Source organism: Barbus barbus (assembly GCF_936440315.1).
Source record: "Barbus barbus genome assembly, chromosome: 25".
Taxonomy (NCBI): Eukaryota; Metazoa; Chordata; class Actinopteri; order Cypriniformes; family Cyprinidae; genus Barbus; species Barbus barbus.
The window spans coordinates 16,701,478-16,718,010 of record NC_136753.1 but is presented as its reverse complement, the minus strand read 5'-3'; the positions used below and the strand labels follow the sequence as shown (position 1 = coordinate 16,718,010).

Here is a 16,533-nt window from a genome sequence, read left to right as displayed (position 1 = left end):
CTTGTTCGCTGCGCGATTTACCAGAAGAAGAAGGTCATCATTCTGTCAGATGGAGAATTTTAGTTTAGTTTTTTATTCATGTGTGCAATCATCAGTTTCCAATTAATGATCTCAGATTGATCTGGCACGATTTTTAGATATAAGCAGGACACAAAACACGGTAAGTCTGACAGTTTGTCGTTTGTTCTGTTGTACAATGTGTGTGTCCTCGCTTCTAGCCAGTCACAGTGACAGCTGGTAAATCAGAGCAAAAGTATCAAATTCTAAAGATGGAGTTTTGAGTACATTTGTTTTAAAGCAGAGTGTTCATTTTGACATGTTAACATACTCAATGACAATGATTAGGACTAAAATATAAAGAATATGTCATAACTATAAGTCTCTCTTTCTCTCATATAAACTTATGACTTAAATTACGTAAATGCACGAGGATACCTTATTATTCCACATTTTTACGAATTAGCAAAGCATATAGTAGATAAATATATTTTATTTTTTTTACTAAATCTCTGACATTTTTATAGTGTAAAAAAAATTATATTTTATGAACAGACATTTAATTTCTCCTGGTGTATACTCTGTGTGGAATAATCGATTGTCCACCGTAAACCATGCCTTTGTTTGTTCATGCTGTTCTTTGTTTGTTTCTTCATTATAATTCTCACAGAATTTAAGCTGTCAAAAAATGGAGGTGTTTATGCATCACTGTTATCGCAAGCTCCCAGCCCTCATGTCCAGGACGCTCTTCAAAGCATTAAAAAGAAGCCACATCAAATGTGCCATCCACACTTCTCACCTCGTCTTTGCCCCTTCCAAACCAACCATCCCACCACCGCTTGTGTCTCGCCTCTTCCAGCCGTCCAACCTCCGGGAGGGTCAGGAGGGAGGAGACTTGACATGCCGCAGCCAGAGACTGATGCTGCAGACAGGGCTTATCCATCCCTCCAACCCTGGCTGCTTCTATTACTTACCAGTCGCTCTGAGGTCCATGGAGAAGCTGGTTCGGCTCATTGATGAAGAGATGCATGCGATCGGTGGGCAGAAAGTTGACATGCCGTCACTGTGCAGTGCAGAACTTTGGAAAAAGAGTGGCCGCTGGGAGCTTATGGGGAAAGAGATGTTCAGGTTACTGGATCGCCACAATGCTGAATACTGCCTCGGGCCGACTCATGAAGAAGCAGTCACAGAGCTTTTTGCTTCCCAGATGATATCTTACAAGAAGCTGCCACTTCTGCTATACCAGGTATCTTTGCTGATGCTTTTTTTTAAAAATAGGGCTCAACGCTAAGGATTTTTCAGATTTAGGTTGAAATTTTTACTTGCCTAGCCAAAATTGTCACTGGCAATTACATTTAAATGAATGAATGAGAAAATAGTTGGGCCTATTGTTTTTGTTGTTTTTTTTGTCCAATGTAATCTTGTATTCTAATAAATAAGGTTATGACACCAACATTTTAGATACCATTAAATTTCACAATTATGAATTCCAAAAAAAAACTACAAACCTAACTAATATTAAGTTAATAAAAACTAATAAAAATAAGTTAACAGTCAGTAATAAAGCCAGAGCAAATAAACAAATTATGAGCAATAGCACAAATAAATACTGTAGAACATTGATACAAATGGGGGAAAAAAATATTTTAGTGTCTCAAGTAGTGTCTCAAGTAGGTCAAACAATAGTAATCAGGTACAGAATTCCTAAGCAGTTAAATGTAAAAAATATTGCATAGTTCTTGACTCGATAAATTAGAGTAATCTTTATGAAAGTTAATAAAGTTATTTTTGCCAAGCGAGTGATTTTCTGTCTTTTGTTTTGAAGACCTGCTATAATATACATTCATATTCTTTTTCAGTTGTTTACATTAACTTAAGACATAACCGACTGTGTTGGCAAGAATACTTGGCATTTTGACTAAATTTAGTGTGTAACTGTCCCGAGTGTCTTTCTTATTGTGAAGTCCTAACTACTGTTTTAGAGATGCTTTCATCTAAGTCTGTTATGTATGTAAGTAGATAACATGGTTATGTCTTGCAGGTAACACGCAAGTTCCGTGATGAACAGAAGCCAAAGTTTGGGCTCCTACGTGGCCGGGAATTCTACATGAAAGACATGTATTCATTTGACATTAATGAAGAGGCAGCTCTTCATACATACCACTCTGTGTGTCAATCTTATGGACGGATATTTGACCGACTGGGCTTGAAGTGGGTGCAGGTACAGGCTGCCACCGGCAACATAGGAGGCACACTTTCCCATGAGTTTCAGCTGCCAGCAGACATTGGCGAAGACCAGTTACTTGTTTGTGGAAAATGTGGCTTCTCTGCCAACATTGAAACCATGGAACCAGGGCAGACTGAGTGCTCACAGTGCCAAACGGGCACACTGACTGAATCCAAAGGCATCGAAGTAGGGCACACTTTTTACCTCGGCACACAATATTCACAGGCGTTTAGGGCCTTGTTCGTTAATGCATCCAATGTGCCTGCAGTGGCTGAGATGGGGTGTTTTGGACTTGGCGTCACTCGAATACTTGCTGCTTCTATAGAGGTGATGTCATCCGAGGATGCTATTTGCTGGCCTGGGTTGATCGCTCCTTATCAAGTGTGTGTCCTGCCACCTAAAAAGGGCAGCAAAGCAAATGAAGCCACACAACTGGCTGAGGAACTGGCTCAAAGCTTGGGAAACAGTCTGCCAAACTTGGGAGGAGAAGTGGTACTGGATGACAGGGTTCAGATGACCATTGGTAAACGACTAAAGGATGCCAAAATTTTAGGATATCCATATGTGGTGGTGGTAGGACAGAAAGCTCTAGAGGATCTGCCCAGCTTTGAGGTGATTTGTCAGCAGAGTGGAGAGACCATGTTCCTAAGTAAAGAGGGGCTAGTGGATCTTTTAAGTAAAGCTGAAACTATCTAATATCTAATATGGGTTTTATAACATTTTACAGGCTAAGTGTTACAGAATTGCTTGTGTCTGTAATAAAAGTATGTGATATAGAAATCTCTGTAATGTTGTCACAAAGAAATATTGATAATAAAATGGATCTGTTTGTTCATTTATTTTTTTCACTTTATTCTTGTCAAAATAGAGCCACCAAAGATTCACTAAGTGTCATTTGAAGCATTTAAAAAAGAAATAAATTAACTCAGTAATGGCGTTTTCAGCAAGTTGACGTAAGTGTTGCCAAATACTTTAATGGAAAGTAGCTAAAGTCTACTGGAAAGGTAACTTATGCTAATAAGCATATTTAATACGTCATCACAGATGACACTGACTTTCCAATCAGTATGTGCACTTAAAATAAATAAAAATGGCCATGTAAAAAAAAAAAAGTTTTCATGATTTATTTTGATAGGGCATTTTGCTTATATCTCCATTAACTTCTTGATTTTTGTGAGAGAAGTTTTCATTTTTATGTTGGATAGTTATGTCATTATTATAACTCACATAAAACAGGAATTCTGACATTTGGTGCAGAAGCCAATATTTCAGGCCTTTCTAAGAGAAATAAATTGATTTAAATATGTGGTTAATTAAATATTTGATACAATATGATCAACACTGACTTTATACCGTACTAATTACAAAGTCTTTAGTTATACTTGAAAGATATCCTTCTCGGTATCACTGACAGAAAACAGGTTTTGTTTCCCTCCAGACCAGCTGGGGGCGGTAATGCGTCTCTGAAGTGTGTCAAGCAGCACAGGAACATCTTGCTTGCTGAGGCCATGTGGTTCTTTGCTATGGTTTATTCGCCGTTTTATTGCATTTTGAAGTTGTATGTTTAGCTCCTAATAGCGGATAACTGACGAATTAAGATACATCCGGTACCACATTTATTTAAGTGGAAATAGCACAGAATTATTTTTAAAAGAAATACGATGGCTGCACCAGCGCAAGGGGAAGACAGTGACGATGCCATGGAGGAATTTATGGAGAAGTTTAAAACGCAGAAATACAAAAATGCCTTTAATGAAAGCAACTGGGAGGAGGTAAGAACTGTTACATTAGTAAAGTACACTAGTTACAGTATGTCACTGTTGAACTTGAACATGGCATTACAGAATTTCAAGCAGTGTGCTATAACATTGCATTTGACTCTCACAGCTTGTATTTATATATAAATACTAGTTTTAAATCTTGCAGGAGTTTGATAAGGTGCCCATGTTTATGAAGACAGCCCCAGAAAACATAGACCCAGAGAAACACCCTGATCTCGCCTGCATTCAGTCCATTATCCATGATGATGACAGAACACCTGAAGGTGTGCGAAGCTGTTTATTTCTTACTTGATCTTCGTTTTGATTGTTTCTTCACGTAAGCAGTGTACCTCCTTTAAATTACAATTGAATACATTACCACTAAACCTTTTCTTTTTCCTCAGAGAAAGCCAGAAATCTAAAGGATGAGGGGAATGAGTACTTTAAGGAGAAGAATTATAAGAAAGCTATAGTCTCTTACACAGAAGGATTGAAAAAGAACTGCACAGATTTTGAACTCAATGCAGTTTTGTACACCAACCGTGCAGCTGCACATTTCCATTTAGGTACAGTCACTATTCCCCCAAACACACACACACACACAAGTCTGTTAAAGTTAGATTTTGCCTGGCAAATATGTCATCATAATTACGTTTTTCCTCTTTCGTGTATGCAATTATCTTTTTCCTCCAGGAAATATGCGTTCGGCTTTGAATGATGCCACAGCTGCAAAGAAACTGAAGCCAGATCACATTAAAGCTATAATCAGAGGTGAGTTGTCTCTATAGTTCTTAGTTGCTTCATGAAAGCAATTATTTTGTGTGCAGAAAATAATTATGTACAAAGTACATAATTTTGGGTATGTGTTTAGGTGCACAGTGCTCAATGGAGCTGCGTAATTATGCAGGAGCATTGCAGTGGTGTGATGAAGGTCTCAGGCTGATTCCTACCGACAAGAAACTACAGGAGCTGAGAGCCACAGCAGATACACAGAAGGTAGAAATCCTGACAAGAAGAAAAAAAAAAATAATAATTTGCTGAGAATTTGTTTCTTCGTCAGAACATGTTTGGATAAATTTAGCATTACATCTACCAGTTCATCTTCTGCAGTTAATGGGTGCCAGCTGATAAAAACATCACAATAAGACACAAGTGATCCACACCACCGTGCATCAGTCTTGTGAAGTTTGTGTTTGTAAAAAAAAAATCCATAACTAAGAACTTTTAACTTTAAATTGTAACTTCTGGCCAAACTACCAGTTCATAATCCATAATAACACTTCCTCCAGTGAAAAAGTCCATCCCATGTTATCTTCTCATACCAAAATTCACCGATATATTTGTTTAGAACTGTTTTGTTTCACTTGCAAACAGTGCTTGATTTGGGCATATTTCTTTTCTGATTCAGACAGGACAACTTTTTCACTGGAGAGGGCAATATTATGAATATAGGACTTATGGATATTTTAACAGAAGAAATGGTGTGAAATGGAAAAACGTCTCAAGGATACATTTGTTTATTGCAAACACAGCTTTTTACTTTACAAGACATTAATTGATGGACTGGAGTTCTGTGGATTACTTTTTAGTTATTTTGATGCTTTTATCACCTCTTTGAACTCTCATTCTGACTGCACCCATTCACTGCAGAGGATCCATTGGTGAGTACGTGATATAGTTCTACATTTCTCCAAATCTGTTCCAGTAAAAAACAAACTCCTCAAGTCATGTAAGATGGCCTGAGGGTGAGTAAAATTTAGGAAAATTATCATTTTTGGGTGAACTATTCCTTTAAAGCATTTAAGGATTTGAGAATTAATGTGATAAAGTGAAATTAAAGTCCAGTTATTACAATTAAACTTCATTTTGTTTGTAATTGTACATTACCATCTTATTATTTGCATTTTTACTTATTATAGTCTCTCACTACCTAACTGTGCATATTTTTGTTTATAATGTTCCTAACTCATTTTCTTTGCTATTGATTGCTCCTGTGTCCATTATCCATGTATTCTTACTGTAGAGGGAAGCTGACAGAGATGCCAGAAAGGCGAAAGTTAAAGCGAGGAAGGAGCAGAATGAGAAGGAAGCATTGTTAGCTGCCATTAAGGTACTGTATATATAGAGTTTAATTATAAAAGTGTTTTTTTCTGAAATTTTTGAGTTCTGAAAGAGCAAAATCTTTAATTACTTTTTTTTTTTTTTTTTTTTTTTACTTAGGAGCGTGGCATTAAACTTCTGAAGACCGAGTCTTCGCGACACAGGGGTTCGGACAGTGAGGATGGTGATGGAGGTGCGTCTAGAGCCCTGGCGGATCTGGAGCTTGATGGAATTGGCTCTCAGGAGGCCACAGGAGCTCGTTTTTATATGGATGAGCAGGGAGTCCTGCACTGGCCAGTGCTGTTCCTCTACCCTGAGCACAGCCAGACGGACTTCATATCTGCTTTCTGCGAGAACTCCAGGTTTGTTACAAAGTTAAAATGTCTATCCTTATGAGGAAGGGAGGCCTAAATATTAAATTACTGCTGGAATTTGATTTATTCTTCAAAGTGCCCCTATTATGGGTTATGAAAGGTTCATGTTTTGGGAGCCCCCAACAACAGGTTGACATGCATGCAAGGTCAAAAACACTTTAATTTTCTTCATTTATTTTTACCTTATTTGCTCAACGACTCCCAAACGATTAATTTTCGGGCAATATGCTAATGTTTCGTGTTGACATCAACATGAAACGGTTTGGGAATCGTTTTAAAAACGACTCATTTCAATGATTCAGTCAACTTTCTTTTGAGAGACAATAACTTTATCCACAATACACTTTCAGATTTAAAACTTTGCAGGATGTTTTCATTGGAGCTGTTACACATGGCATGAAGGGTCATTTTCAAAAATCCATAATAGGGGCACATTAAATTGAAAATCTGTAAATATAGATTTGATTTTTATAACTTATTTTGGATTGTTCAGCTTCATGGACCATTTGGCAGTAATGTTTGGTGAAGAGCTTCCCCCCTGGGATTCAGAAAGAAAATACCAGCCACAAAATCTACAGGTTGGTATACGAAGAGATTTACAAAGAGACACCACTGGTGGACACATTTTTGATCCATACACATCCTCTGATGCTAGAATTTAAATTAGATGTGATAAGATACCAAAATATTTTTTTTATCTCTTTTTTTCAGCTGTTTTTTGAGGATCCTGAAAAAGGAAACCTTTATCAAGTTGATCTTGAAAAGTCACTTCTTAACGTTCTTCAGCACCAAAGGTATTTCAGAGGAATTTCCTTGAAGTAGCTTTATCACTGCTTAAATAGTTCTCTGATGTTTTTCCTCTCTATTTTGTTCTTTCCAGGTGCTCAGTGAAGGCAGGGACACCTAGTTTCATTGTGCTGGTATCAGGCTCTCCATTTTCTAAGCAGTTTTTATCAGGAAAAAAGGTCCAAAGATTGAAATGATGTTCTGTTTGGACCTTAAAAGACTTTAAATGCCTTGGCTATAAATCACCCTCCTGCTATTAAGCACATTTCTGCTCACCCCACCCTTTGAGAAAACTCTAGAGATTAAGGCAGGACTTTGAAGTGTATTTCTTTTGCTGCAACATCAATGATTCACGTTAAAAGCATGTACCATCCCAACTCCCACCCATTTTGGTGGGGGGGAAATTTTTTTTTCATGTGCAATTTGAGATATAAAACATTACAGGTGTAAAATACAGATATAAAACTGATTATTTTTAGATATTTCGATGTTTAACTCTGCATTTTTATTATTGCTCATATTGTTCCAAACCAGTATGACTTAATTTTGTTTTTAGCGGACACACGAGAAAATATTAACATTGGAGCCCTTTGACTTCCATTTGTATTGACAGAAAACAATGAGACACTTCTTAAAATATCTTTTATGTTCCACAAAAGAAAGTAAGTCATACAGTTTTGGAATGTCATGAGAGTGAATAAATGATGACAGAACTCATTTCTGGAGTATTGCTTTAAAACAGTTTCTGGGTAAAATAAAGTAGACTCAACAATGTTGGAGCCTTTTAGACAACATTAACCAGTGCTGGACTGATTTACTGTTTACCATTTAATGCAGACCTCATTTACTGAGGTTTCATTCAGCTACATAAAACAATCTATTATTTTAATAAAAATGTATTCATGATTAAACTGAAATGTCATACGGTTCCAATAAGCCATGATTTTATGATTTTTAGAATTATGTTTTTTATCACTTCATTTATTGTTAAGTGATGTTGGCATAATTTAAATAAGGACTTTTTATATTCCTCTTTTGCTTTAATGACAGCAGCACTCCAGCTGGCATGATCCACACATTTGTGTAAAACTTGATCATGTTGTCTAGCATGATTTCCAAAGAGGTTCACATGATCAGTTTCACAAACTTGCTTGTTTTATTAGTGATACAGATAGTATTTAATATTTTAATCGAGTTTTTATTTTCTTATTTTTAAAATCTCAGATTTTCAATGAGGTCTGAGACTTGTGAACCCCATAGTACATCTCCAGGTTTAAACACTTATTTTTAACTGGCTATTCATGATTTGTTGCATGTGCTGGAGGGAAGATTGCCATAAAGACAACATTCCAAATAAACCTTTTGGATTTTAACACCATAGTAAGAATTTTAGAACACCTTTCCCTTGTCCATCACACAGCACTACCAATACCTCTAGTTTGAAGTGAGTAGCTACATTATTGTCAATTCCTGTCGTAACATGCACAACTCATGGACATCACATAATTGCCCATCAGAACATGATCTAGAGTCCCTTCCCATTGTTCCACAGTCTCTTTCAAATAGACATGGACCTTCCCAGTGAGAACTTTTTCCCTTGTGGCTGTATGCTCTTCAGCAACTTTCTAACCACTTCCAACCTCCCCTTCCTCACCAGATCTCTTGAGAGCTCCGTCACTTCATCCGTGTGTGCTCGGCACAGTGCCTTCAACTCCGTCTGAACAATGTTTGTGCCATATCGCTCTTCAGCCTGCTTTAAACATTCCTCTAATTGAATTATAGCTTGATCTGTGTCGATCCCCCTCTGGGTGAAGCTTGCTAGAATAGCCTGTAGCAGGCAGCACAGGACTGTCGTGTCTTGGACACTGGGAGGTTCCAGTTCAAGTGCTTTCCTAAAACAGTCAATGGCGTTCTGCTCCTCTCCTTTCAGCAGCAGGCAGCGACCCCGCAGGAGCTGTAGTTTAGAGATTGTAGAGCCCAGAGGACACTGCAGGGCTTTAGATAGACTGACCAGGGCCTGGTTTATTGCCATCTCATCGACCAACAGGCTCTCCTGCAGGGCGTCCACACCCATGTAGTAGTAAACCTGAGAAAAGGGGAAAGAGATGGATATATTAGGCTCTTAAACTATTAACTATATTAGTAGTTAAGCTACCAGTCAAACATTCGGAATGATTATTTTTCCTTTTAATGTTTTTGAAGAAGATTCTTTAAGTAAAGTGACGTGTGGCCAAGTATGGTGACCCATACTCGGAATTTGTGCTCTGCATTTAACCCATCCAAGTGAACACACACCCAGAGCATTAAGCAGCCAATGCTGTGGCGCCTGGGGAGCAGTTGGGGGTTCGGTGCCTTGCTCAAGGGTCTCACCTCAGTCGTGGTATTGAAAGTGGAGAGAGCACCACCGACAATTCCTGCCGGACCTGAGACTCAAACCTGCGACCTTTGTGTTACAAGTCCAACTCTCTATCCATTAGGCCACGATTGCCCCGTGCCCCTTTAAGTATTATTGATCAAAAGTGATAGTGAAGTCAGTAGCCTTAGTGAGCATAAGGGACTTATTCCAAATGTTTGACCGTAGTGTGTTTTATGTTCTCATACCTGACCCAACTCCAAATGAGTCCTTAAACAGGGTCGCACAGCCAGAACACGTTCCAGATCAGCACGGGCCTCTTTCAGAATCTGACGGTCGGGGATGCCACCTTGGCCACCCTTGGCTTTATCAAGATCCTTTGCATATGTGGTGACACTAAGCTGGAGAAAAAGTTGCAATAACATATTTTGAGGTGCATTAAAACTGTAAAAACAAGATTAGACAGGGAAAAAAACTGAAGTTGAGCCACTGATGTCACATGTTGTTTTACCGATGTCCTTGCTATGTTTCTGGGACTGGGAACATTGCAGTTGTGTTGCTGTCTATGCAGGGTCAGAAAGCTCTCAGATTTCATCAAAAATATCTTAATTTGTGTTCCGAAGATGAACAAAAGTCTTATGGGTTTGGAATGAGAAGGTGAGTAATTAATGACAGAATTTTTTTTCATAAAGTACTGAAATTCAGTTTTTCTTTTCATCTTATATTAGTTCCATCACATAAGTTTCGCAAGTGGACGTAATGTTTCTCAGGAAGTGCAATACATTTATGATTTATGAGAGAATACATTTTTTTCTCTCCCATCTTATGTTTTTTTTCTCTCTCTCACCATATATCCCTTTACTCAACTGATTTAATCCACTAAAATTTGGGCCAATTAAAGGGAGCAGTTCTTACATAATTGTTTTTTTTTAGATGCAATGACACCCACACATTGTGTCCATGCATTTTGGAGCACTTTTTATCATGAGTCACAGAATGGATGTTTCTTTGTCTTTGCAGAAGCATTTGTTTTTGTCATCCTAGTTTATCCTATGATATTATTCAAGGGGCGGTAATAAAAAAATACACTGCTAATTTAACATATTCAATGTCTGTGAGTGCTTTCATATACAGGCACATGTAAAAAACAGAAGTACATATTAAAGAATCGGGTGGTAATCAAGTATTTTGCTAACCTTGGCGCGAGTGCAGTAAGCCTGCCAATTGAGTTCTGCATCAGGCAGGACACTCAGGGCCATGTTACAGATACCTGTGGCCATCTCTATTTTGCCTGACAGGAAGAACACGTTTGCTAGTCTGTTGAGTATGAATGCATCATCCGTAGCGAGCTTAATGGCCTGTGGAAATCAGCAGTGAGAACAAATCTAATCATTTAGAGTCTTTCACACTTCATTATAATTCACATAGTCATAGTATTGTTAGCTTTAATGCATAAACATGTCAATTTATCAGCTTATGTTTAATCATATCAAACAGAAGCCTAAGCACATCTTTCTAACACCTGTGTCAAGAAACAACACGTCACACCCATACATGTTGTGGCTACAGAGGAAATGTGTGCAAATAATCTCAAGACTGGAATTGGATCTATTAGTTTGACCACAATAAGACATTCTAAATTTTAACTGGGTTGACATACAGTACCGAACCGTAACACGTCAAAGGGTCAGATCCGGAGAAACCACAGTCATGGACTGACATTGGCACAGTGGAGAACTCCTCCGTCCGCTCCAGCATGAGACCGATATAACACCAGGCCAGGGCTAAAGAGTAATGAGAGTTACAAATACATTGTCTTAATGATTCCATTGACATCTGAGATCTGCTAGAAGACACTGATAAGAGGTCATTAAAGAGCCAAGCATGACATGTGACAACATAAAACCAGAAAGGCTGGTCTGTGGAACTTCACTTCTCCATTGGGGCCTTTGGTTGTCAGGGCCCTCAAGGTGAGAGTAAAGTAAATGTAACAATATTATGGTACAATATTATAGAAGCACTTGAATGTGTGCCAGTGAGTATTTTTCAGTGTGAAATAGACTTAAATTGTAGATATGATAGAACTATAACAAGAAAAATGTATAGCCATGGATTAATAGTGGGAATGAATTCCTAATTTGTGGCCGCAAAGTCTTTTTATTCAGCATGTCATTTGCGGGGCTTCATACTTTTGCTTTATACAAAATTGCAAAAATGCAATCATGAAAATAAACATCATGTAATGCATTTGTAACTTCATATCTAATGTTTGCCACATATTTGCTGTATTTGTACATTACATCTCGCAACTGAGGGCCTTTGAGGACCATTATCGGTCCTTGATTTATGGTTTTATCTATGAACATAAGCCAACTGTTTATTGATTTATTAAAAATCTTTATCATATCTTTATGAAAATTACCTTTGAGATGTGTGTTGTCAGATTTTAGAGTCTCTGTGAGAAGCCTGAGGCCTTTGTTGAAATAGTTCAGTCTTGTGAGGTCAATGTCTTTTGAATCCCTTACAATTCCATCTAACCTATTAAAACAAACAAAGGTTAAGATCAACTTATTATTGTTTTGGTTTATGATAAGTAATGGCTCCTTCAAATGCTTAGATAAGCAGTTTGATGATAGCTGAACAGGTAAGTGTGAAAAATACTTAGGTAAATACCTTATGTAAATTGCTGCCATTTTGAAATACCAACTTCTTTTTTCCTCTACTGATATCTGTAAGAAATAAATCAACATAACAATACTGTTTAAAAACGAAGGAATTTTCCTTTCCTTGTTATTACAGGGTGTTTGCCTTATATTTTGAATTTTGCATTGTATTGTGTTTTGTTTGAGGGTTAAAGGAAATGGGTGAACTAAAGTTTAAACAACGAAATAGGGTTATTTATGTCTAATAATTCATAACTCATTCAAAAACACATAAACAATGACAAATAAAAACAATGACTTGAATTAAAAATGGTTCCAAAATATTGTGGGTGTCAAAAATGTCAAACGCTGATATCATAACGTAGAAAAAGCATTAAAAACGTTGTTTGCTATAATCCTTTATTATTATTATTTTATTTGCAAAAAATACTGTAATAAAGGTACTAAAATAGTTATTAATATTTAAAAAACTTTTAGTTAAAACAAAGATCCCAGATCACCCTCATGACCATATAACAAAGTCAATAAGCCTCAAAATATCAGAAAATTTGACCTTTTTATAACAAGCCTAGTATAATTCGAAAATATCACATGGTATAACTCCCCCAAAACATAATGATATGTACTGTATGAACTATCTCCCTATACATAAGAATTTGTGAAGTGCTCACCAGTTCCTCTCCGTTATCGAGTGCGCGTTTGTATAACATCAGAGCGGATGTCAGTCTCTCCCGTAAATCTTCGTCCCTCTCCAGCTCCACATCATGAGGATATGCGTATGCCTGTTCAGCCAAGCACCGCGCTACCCTGAGCCTACAGTCAGTATGGTTCTCTGGGCCCATAAGGGCAGCCACACGCTCCATGCACTCCCCCTCCTCTAGCTCGCGACCCAGGCGTTCATATACGTAACCCAGGTTGGCCCAGGCATTGAGGTTTTCTGGGTCCTCTTGGCAGATGCTGTGAAAGGCCTCTTCTGCCGTCTCCAGTTCGTCCACATGAAAGGCCAGTAGGCCCAGCATATTGCGCACAGCATACTGCAGTAGTCCCGTCTCAGCTTCAAGCTCAGCCCTGAGGCTCTCGCGCTTGAGCTGGGTGTCCCGGTGCCGAAGGTTGACTGGTCCATTGGGTTCACCGTTCAGATTGAGCTCCAAATGAAAATGGCCAGGGATGTAGGCCATCCCCTCAATCAGAGACTCAATGTCTTCTTCTGTGCTGTCCTCCATTGTCTCTCACACACTTACTGACAATGCCTGACTAAGACAGAACAACTTATATGTGGGACAGGAAATACAGGTTTGAAGAGGAGGAGAAATGAGACATGAGTAAGGAAAGATGTTAAACATGTGCTTTCTTGCTTCCTGTAACAGGTTTCTCCACCCCATGCTAATATCAAAGGACAACATGGGTGTTTGAGTCAGGAACTGTGTAAAGAATGAGTCTTGCTTTCTGAATTTGAGTGACACACCTCGGTGTCATGTAGGGTTTGCCATCAGCCATGAATCGGCCAAACAGAACACCACTTTAAATACTACCAGTTGTAATAGAAATGAAATCCTCTGCATGTAAAATAACAAGTAAAATGCATTGTGTATAGTGCTATTTCTATATCACAGCTTCTTGATCTGTGTGTGAAAAAAGTTCTTAGGAGTGAGATAAATGTCACCAGACGTGAGGAAGTTCATGTATTCTGATGAGTATTTTGATAAAGATTTCCTTTATCATTATTCTCTGAGTGCACAGAGTAATCTGAACTGGTTTGAGTTCTCTTGAATATAGATAACAATGATCAGATAATTATTACTTCAACACTTCCTTACCTTAAGAGGGTTGTTTACCCAAAAATGGATATATAAAAATTATATTATCAGTAAGTCATGTAAACTTTTTTTACATTACTTACTCTAACTCATCAGAAAAAGTTGAGGATTTTTTTTTTGTTTTGCTTTGTTTAAAAAGTTATATGAAATTAATCTTGATTTTTAAAGCTGGTTTAATGTAATTTAAGTTGAAATGACTTGTACAACCATCTGAGCTTTATATATATATATATATATATATATGTATTTGTATATGTATTAGTTATTGATGCTTTTGATTCATTTTTATAATGTCACATGCAGTGAGTAAATGATGACATAAGATTAGATTTTTTTTTTTTTTTGTGCTTAAAAAACTTATACTTAAAAATTCTAAAATATTCAGATAGACTATATGGAATAATTACCTAGATCTTTTCAACCAACACAATTCTACATAAAGGTTTCACCAGAGCCGGCCCAAGGCATAAGCGAACTAAGCGGCTGCTTAGGGCCCCCGTGGCCGTTAAGCAAGTCTAACTTGCTAACAAATCGGGCTGATCCCAGATTGTCTATACAATCTTCCATCCTAGGTAAAGGATACGAATCAGAAATGGTAACACTATTAACCTTTCTATAATCTGTACAGAACCGATAAGTTCCGTCAGGTTTAGGTACCAACAAACAAGGGCTACTCCATGGACTACAACTGGATACAGCCAATCCATTTTCCACCAAGTAATTGTAAGGTCCACCCATTTGGCCCAAAGAAGGTATCCAAATAGTGGATGAAGGTTTCCTGCGTGTTCGGTCTTTCCAATGTGCAAAGTTCTTCGATTTAAGTTAAACTACTCTGACTCCATTTTATCATTTAATCTGACTCCATTTTATTATGACCTCGTATTTAGCTTGAAATACAAATTGATTGCTTGTCTATTTCTAATTAGTATTCTTCTGATATTTGATTATTCTAGTTAACTCTTGACTTTATATTTACTCGTTCATTCAGTTGCTCATGTCTTTAACAAGGATGCAACGTAATCTACTAGAGTCAATAATTACAGAGTAAAACAGAATAAGCTCAAATGTAACAATTTATTATCAGTCAGGTAAATACTGTATGTATATGTCAATTCCACGGCAATTCAAAGAGATCAAATCATATCAATACAAATCATCGAATTCTCAAAGATAAATCTACGAGTAAAGGATGCATACCTGACTTTATAGAAATACATAGTGTTAAGTATTGAGACACACCACACTACGGGCTTCTGGCTACAGAATCGCCCCGACCCTTTTGCAACATTTTCCTTAAGTACCTCAGACCAAGACCAACACCCCCTGAGATGGAGACAGGAACTAACAATTGGAATTTGCTTTAATCAAGTCGAGTTAACACCTTTTTGGGACAGAAGGTAATTTGCATGAAAACCACTGGGAACTGACCCGCCCTCTACAGTGTGCAAAATATCTCTGAACTCTCAGGATCTGTATTACCTTTTAGTTCACTTCTTATAAGAATGAGACCATTGTACCAGTCGCCCTGAGACAATTCAAATGATACCAAACATGACTGTAAATATCACTTGCATTAATGTAAAACATTACATTCTACTGTTGACCATTCTAAGTGAGTTGAGTGAAGGATGGGTGAGGGGAAGGAAGGGGATGAAAAGGAACTGATGCATATGTGAGAGAGGCATTTTCCCGCATTTTCTCTCAGTGGGATGTGGAGACAGATGTCTGTATGTTAATGCACTGTGTGTGTGTTGTCCATCTCAGGACTTCAAAGTGTCTGAGGTTCTGTAATTCTTACATAATCAACTTCTGCACGCATAACAGATCGTTTCATCATATTAACACGATACGCGTGCTGTTTAATAGGCGCTGAGTCTGAGTAGGCACATCATAAAATAATTGAGGAAAACCGTTAACCAACTGTATAATATCCTGCCTTTGAGATGAAGACAAATGAACGAGATACTGTGGCAAATTCTGTAACATCACATAATTCGACAACCTTGCCCCCTTCTGCACTGCTTTACTCAGCATAACTCCGTCCTCATCAACATCAACATCAAATAAGCTTCTGTTTCATAAACTGATAACAGCTTAACATTATTTACCTCAGTTTGCGTCTTTGCTATATTCCAATATCATTATGCCACAGTTAGCTAGATATAAATTAAGAGCTATTGTTTTATATACAGACGTTGTACAGATGCTCTCTGTTGTATAGTGTCGATTAATATTTATGTTGTTAAAATAACATTCTGTTCTGTAAATGCATTGTCTGCTGGTTTATTTAGCTACTTTTCACCACATTAAGTATGCCACTTAATACTTTAACCCCCGGTTTCTTGTTTCACAGACAAGGCTTAAGCATAGTCCTAGACTAAAATGTAAATCTGAGCTATTTCAACTGAAAGAAACTTGCTCTGACTGATCTTAAAACATGTCAGTGCCTTTGTTTT

General features: G+C 37.6%; 3 protein-coding genes across 3 annotated transcripts; 2 read left to right on the top strand and 1 right to left on the bottom strand.

The window, feature by feature from the left end:
* Positions 1-3: 3 nt before the first annotated feature.
* LOC306845004 (putative proline--tRNA ligase, mitochondrial) lies at positions 4-3,324 on the top strand. Its single transcript, XM_079377485.1, has 3 exons — positions 4-160; positions 668-1,243; positions 2,039-3,324. The coding sequence occupies exons 2-3, from the start codon at positions 686-688 to the stop codon at positions 2,918-2,920; spliced, it is 1,440 nt and encodes a 479-aa protein (XP_079233611.1). The 5' UTR covers positions 4-160; positions 668-685; the 3' UTR covers positions 2,921-3,324.
* Positions 3,325-3,675: 351 nt separating this feature from the next.
* LOC306845242 (tetratricopeptide repeat protein 4-like) lies at positions 3,676-8,616 on the top strand. The gene is made up of 10 exons (XM_079377929.1): positions 3,676-3,996; positions 4,151-4,268; positions 4,389-4,550; positions 4,678-4,755; positions 4,856-4,980; positions 6,008-6,094; positions 6,205-6,446; positions 6,952-7,036; positions 7,170-7,252; positions 7,339-8,616. Exons 1-10 carry the CDS (start codon positions 3,886-3,888, stop codon positions 7,439-7,441), a joined length of 1,194 nt encoding a protein of 397 aa, XP_079234055.1. The 5' UTR covers positions 3,676-3,885; the 3' UTR covers positions 7,442-8,616.
* On the bottom strand, positions 7,870-13,516 carry LOC306845241 (tetratricopeptide repeat protein 22-like). The gene is made up of 7 exons (XM_079377928.1): positions 12,932-13,516; positions 12,271-12,326; positions 12,020-12,135; positions 11,263-11,381; positions 10,794-10,955; positions 9,846-9,998; positions 7,870-9,330 (listed from the first exon to the last, which is right to left on the bottom strand). Exons 1-7 carry the CDS (start codon positions 13,481-13,483, stop codon positions 8,803-8,805), a joined length of 1,686 nt encoding a protein of 561 aa, XP_079234054.1. The 5' UTR covers positions 13,484-13,516; the 3' UTR covers positions 7,870-8,802.
* Positions 13,517-16,533: the final 3,017 nt, after the last annotated feature.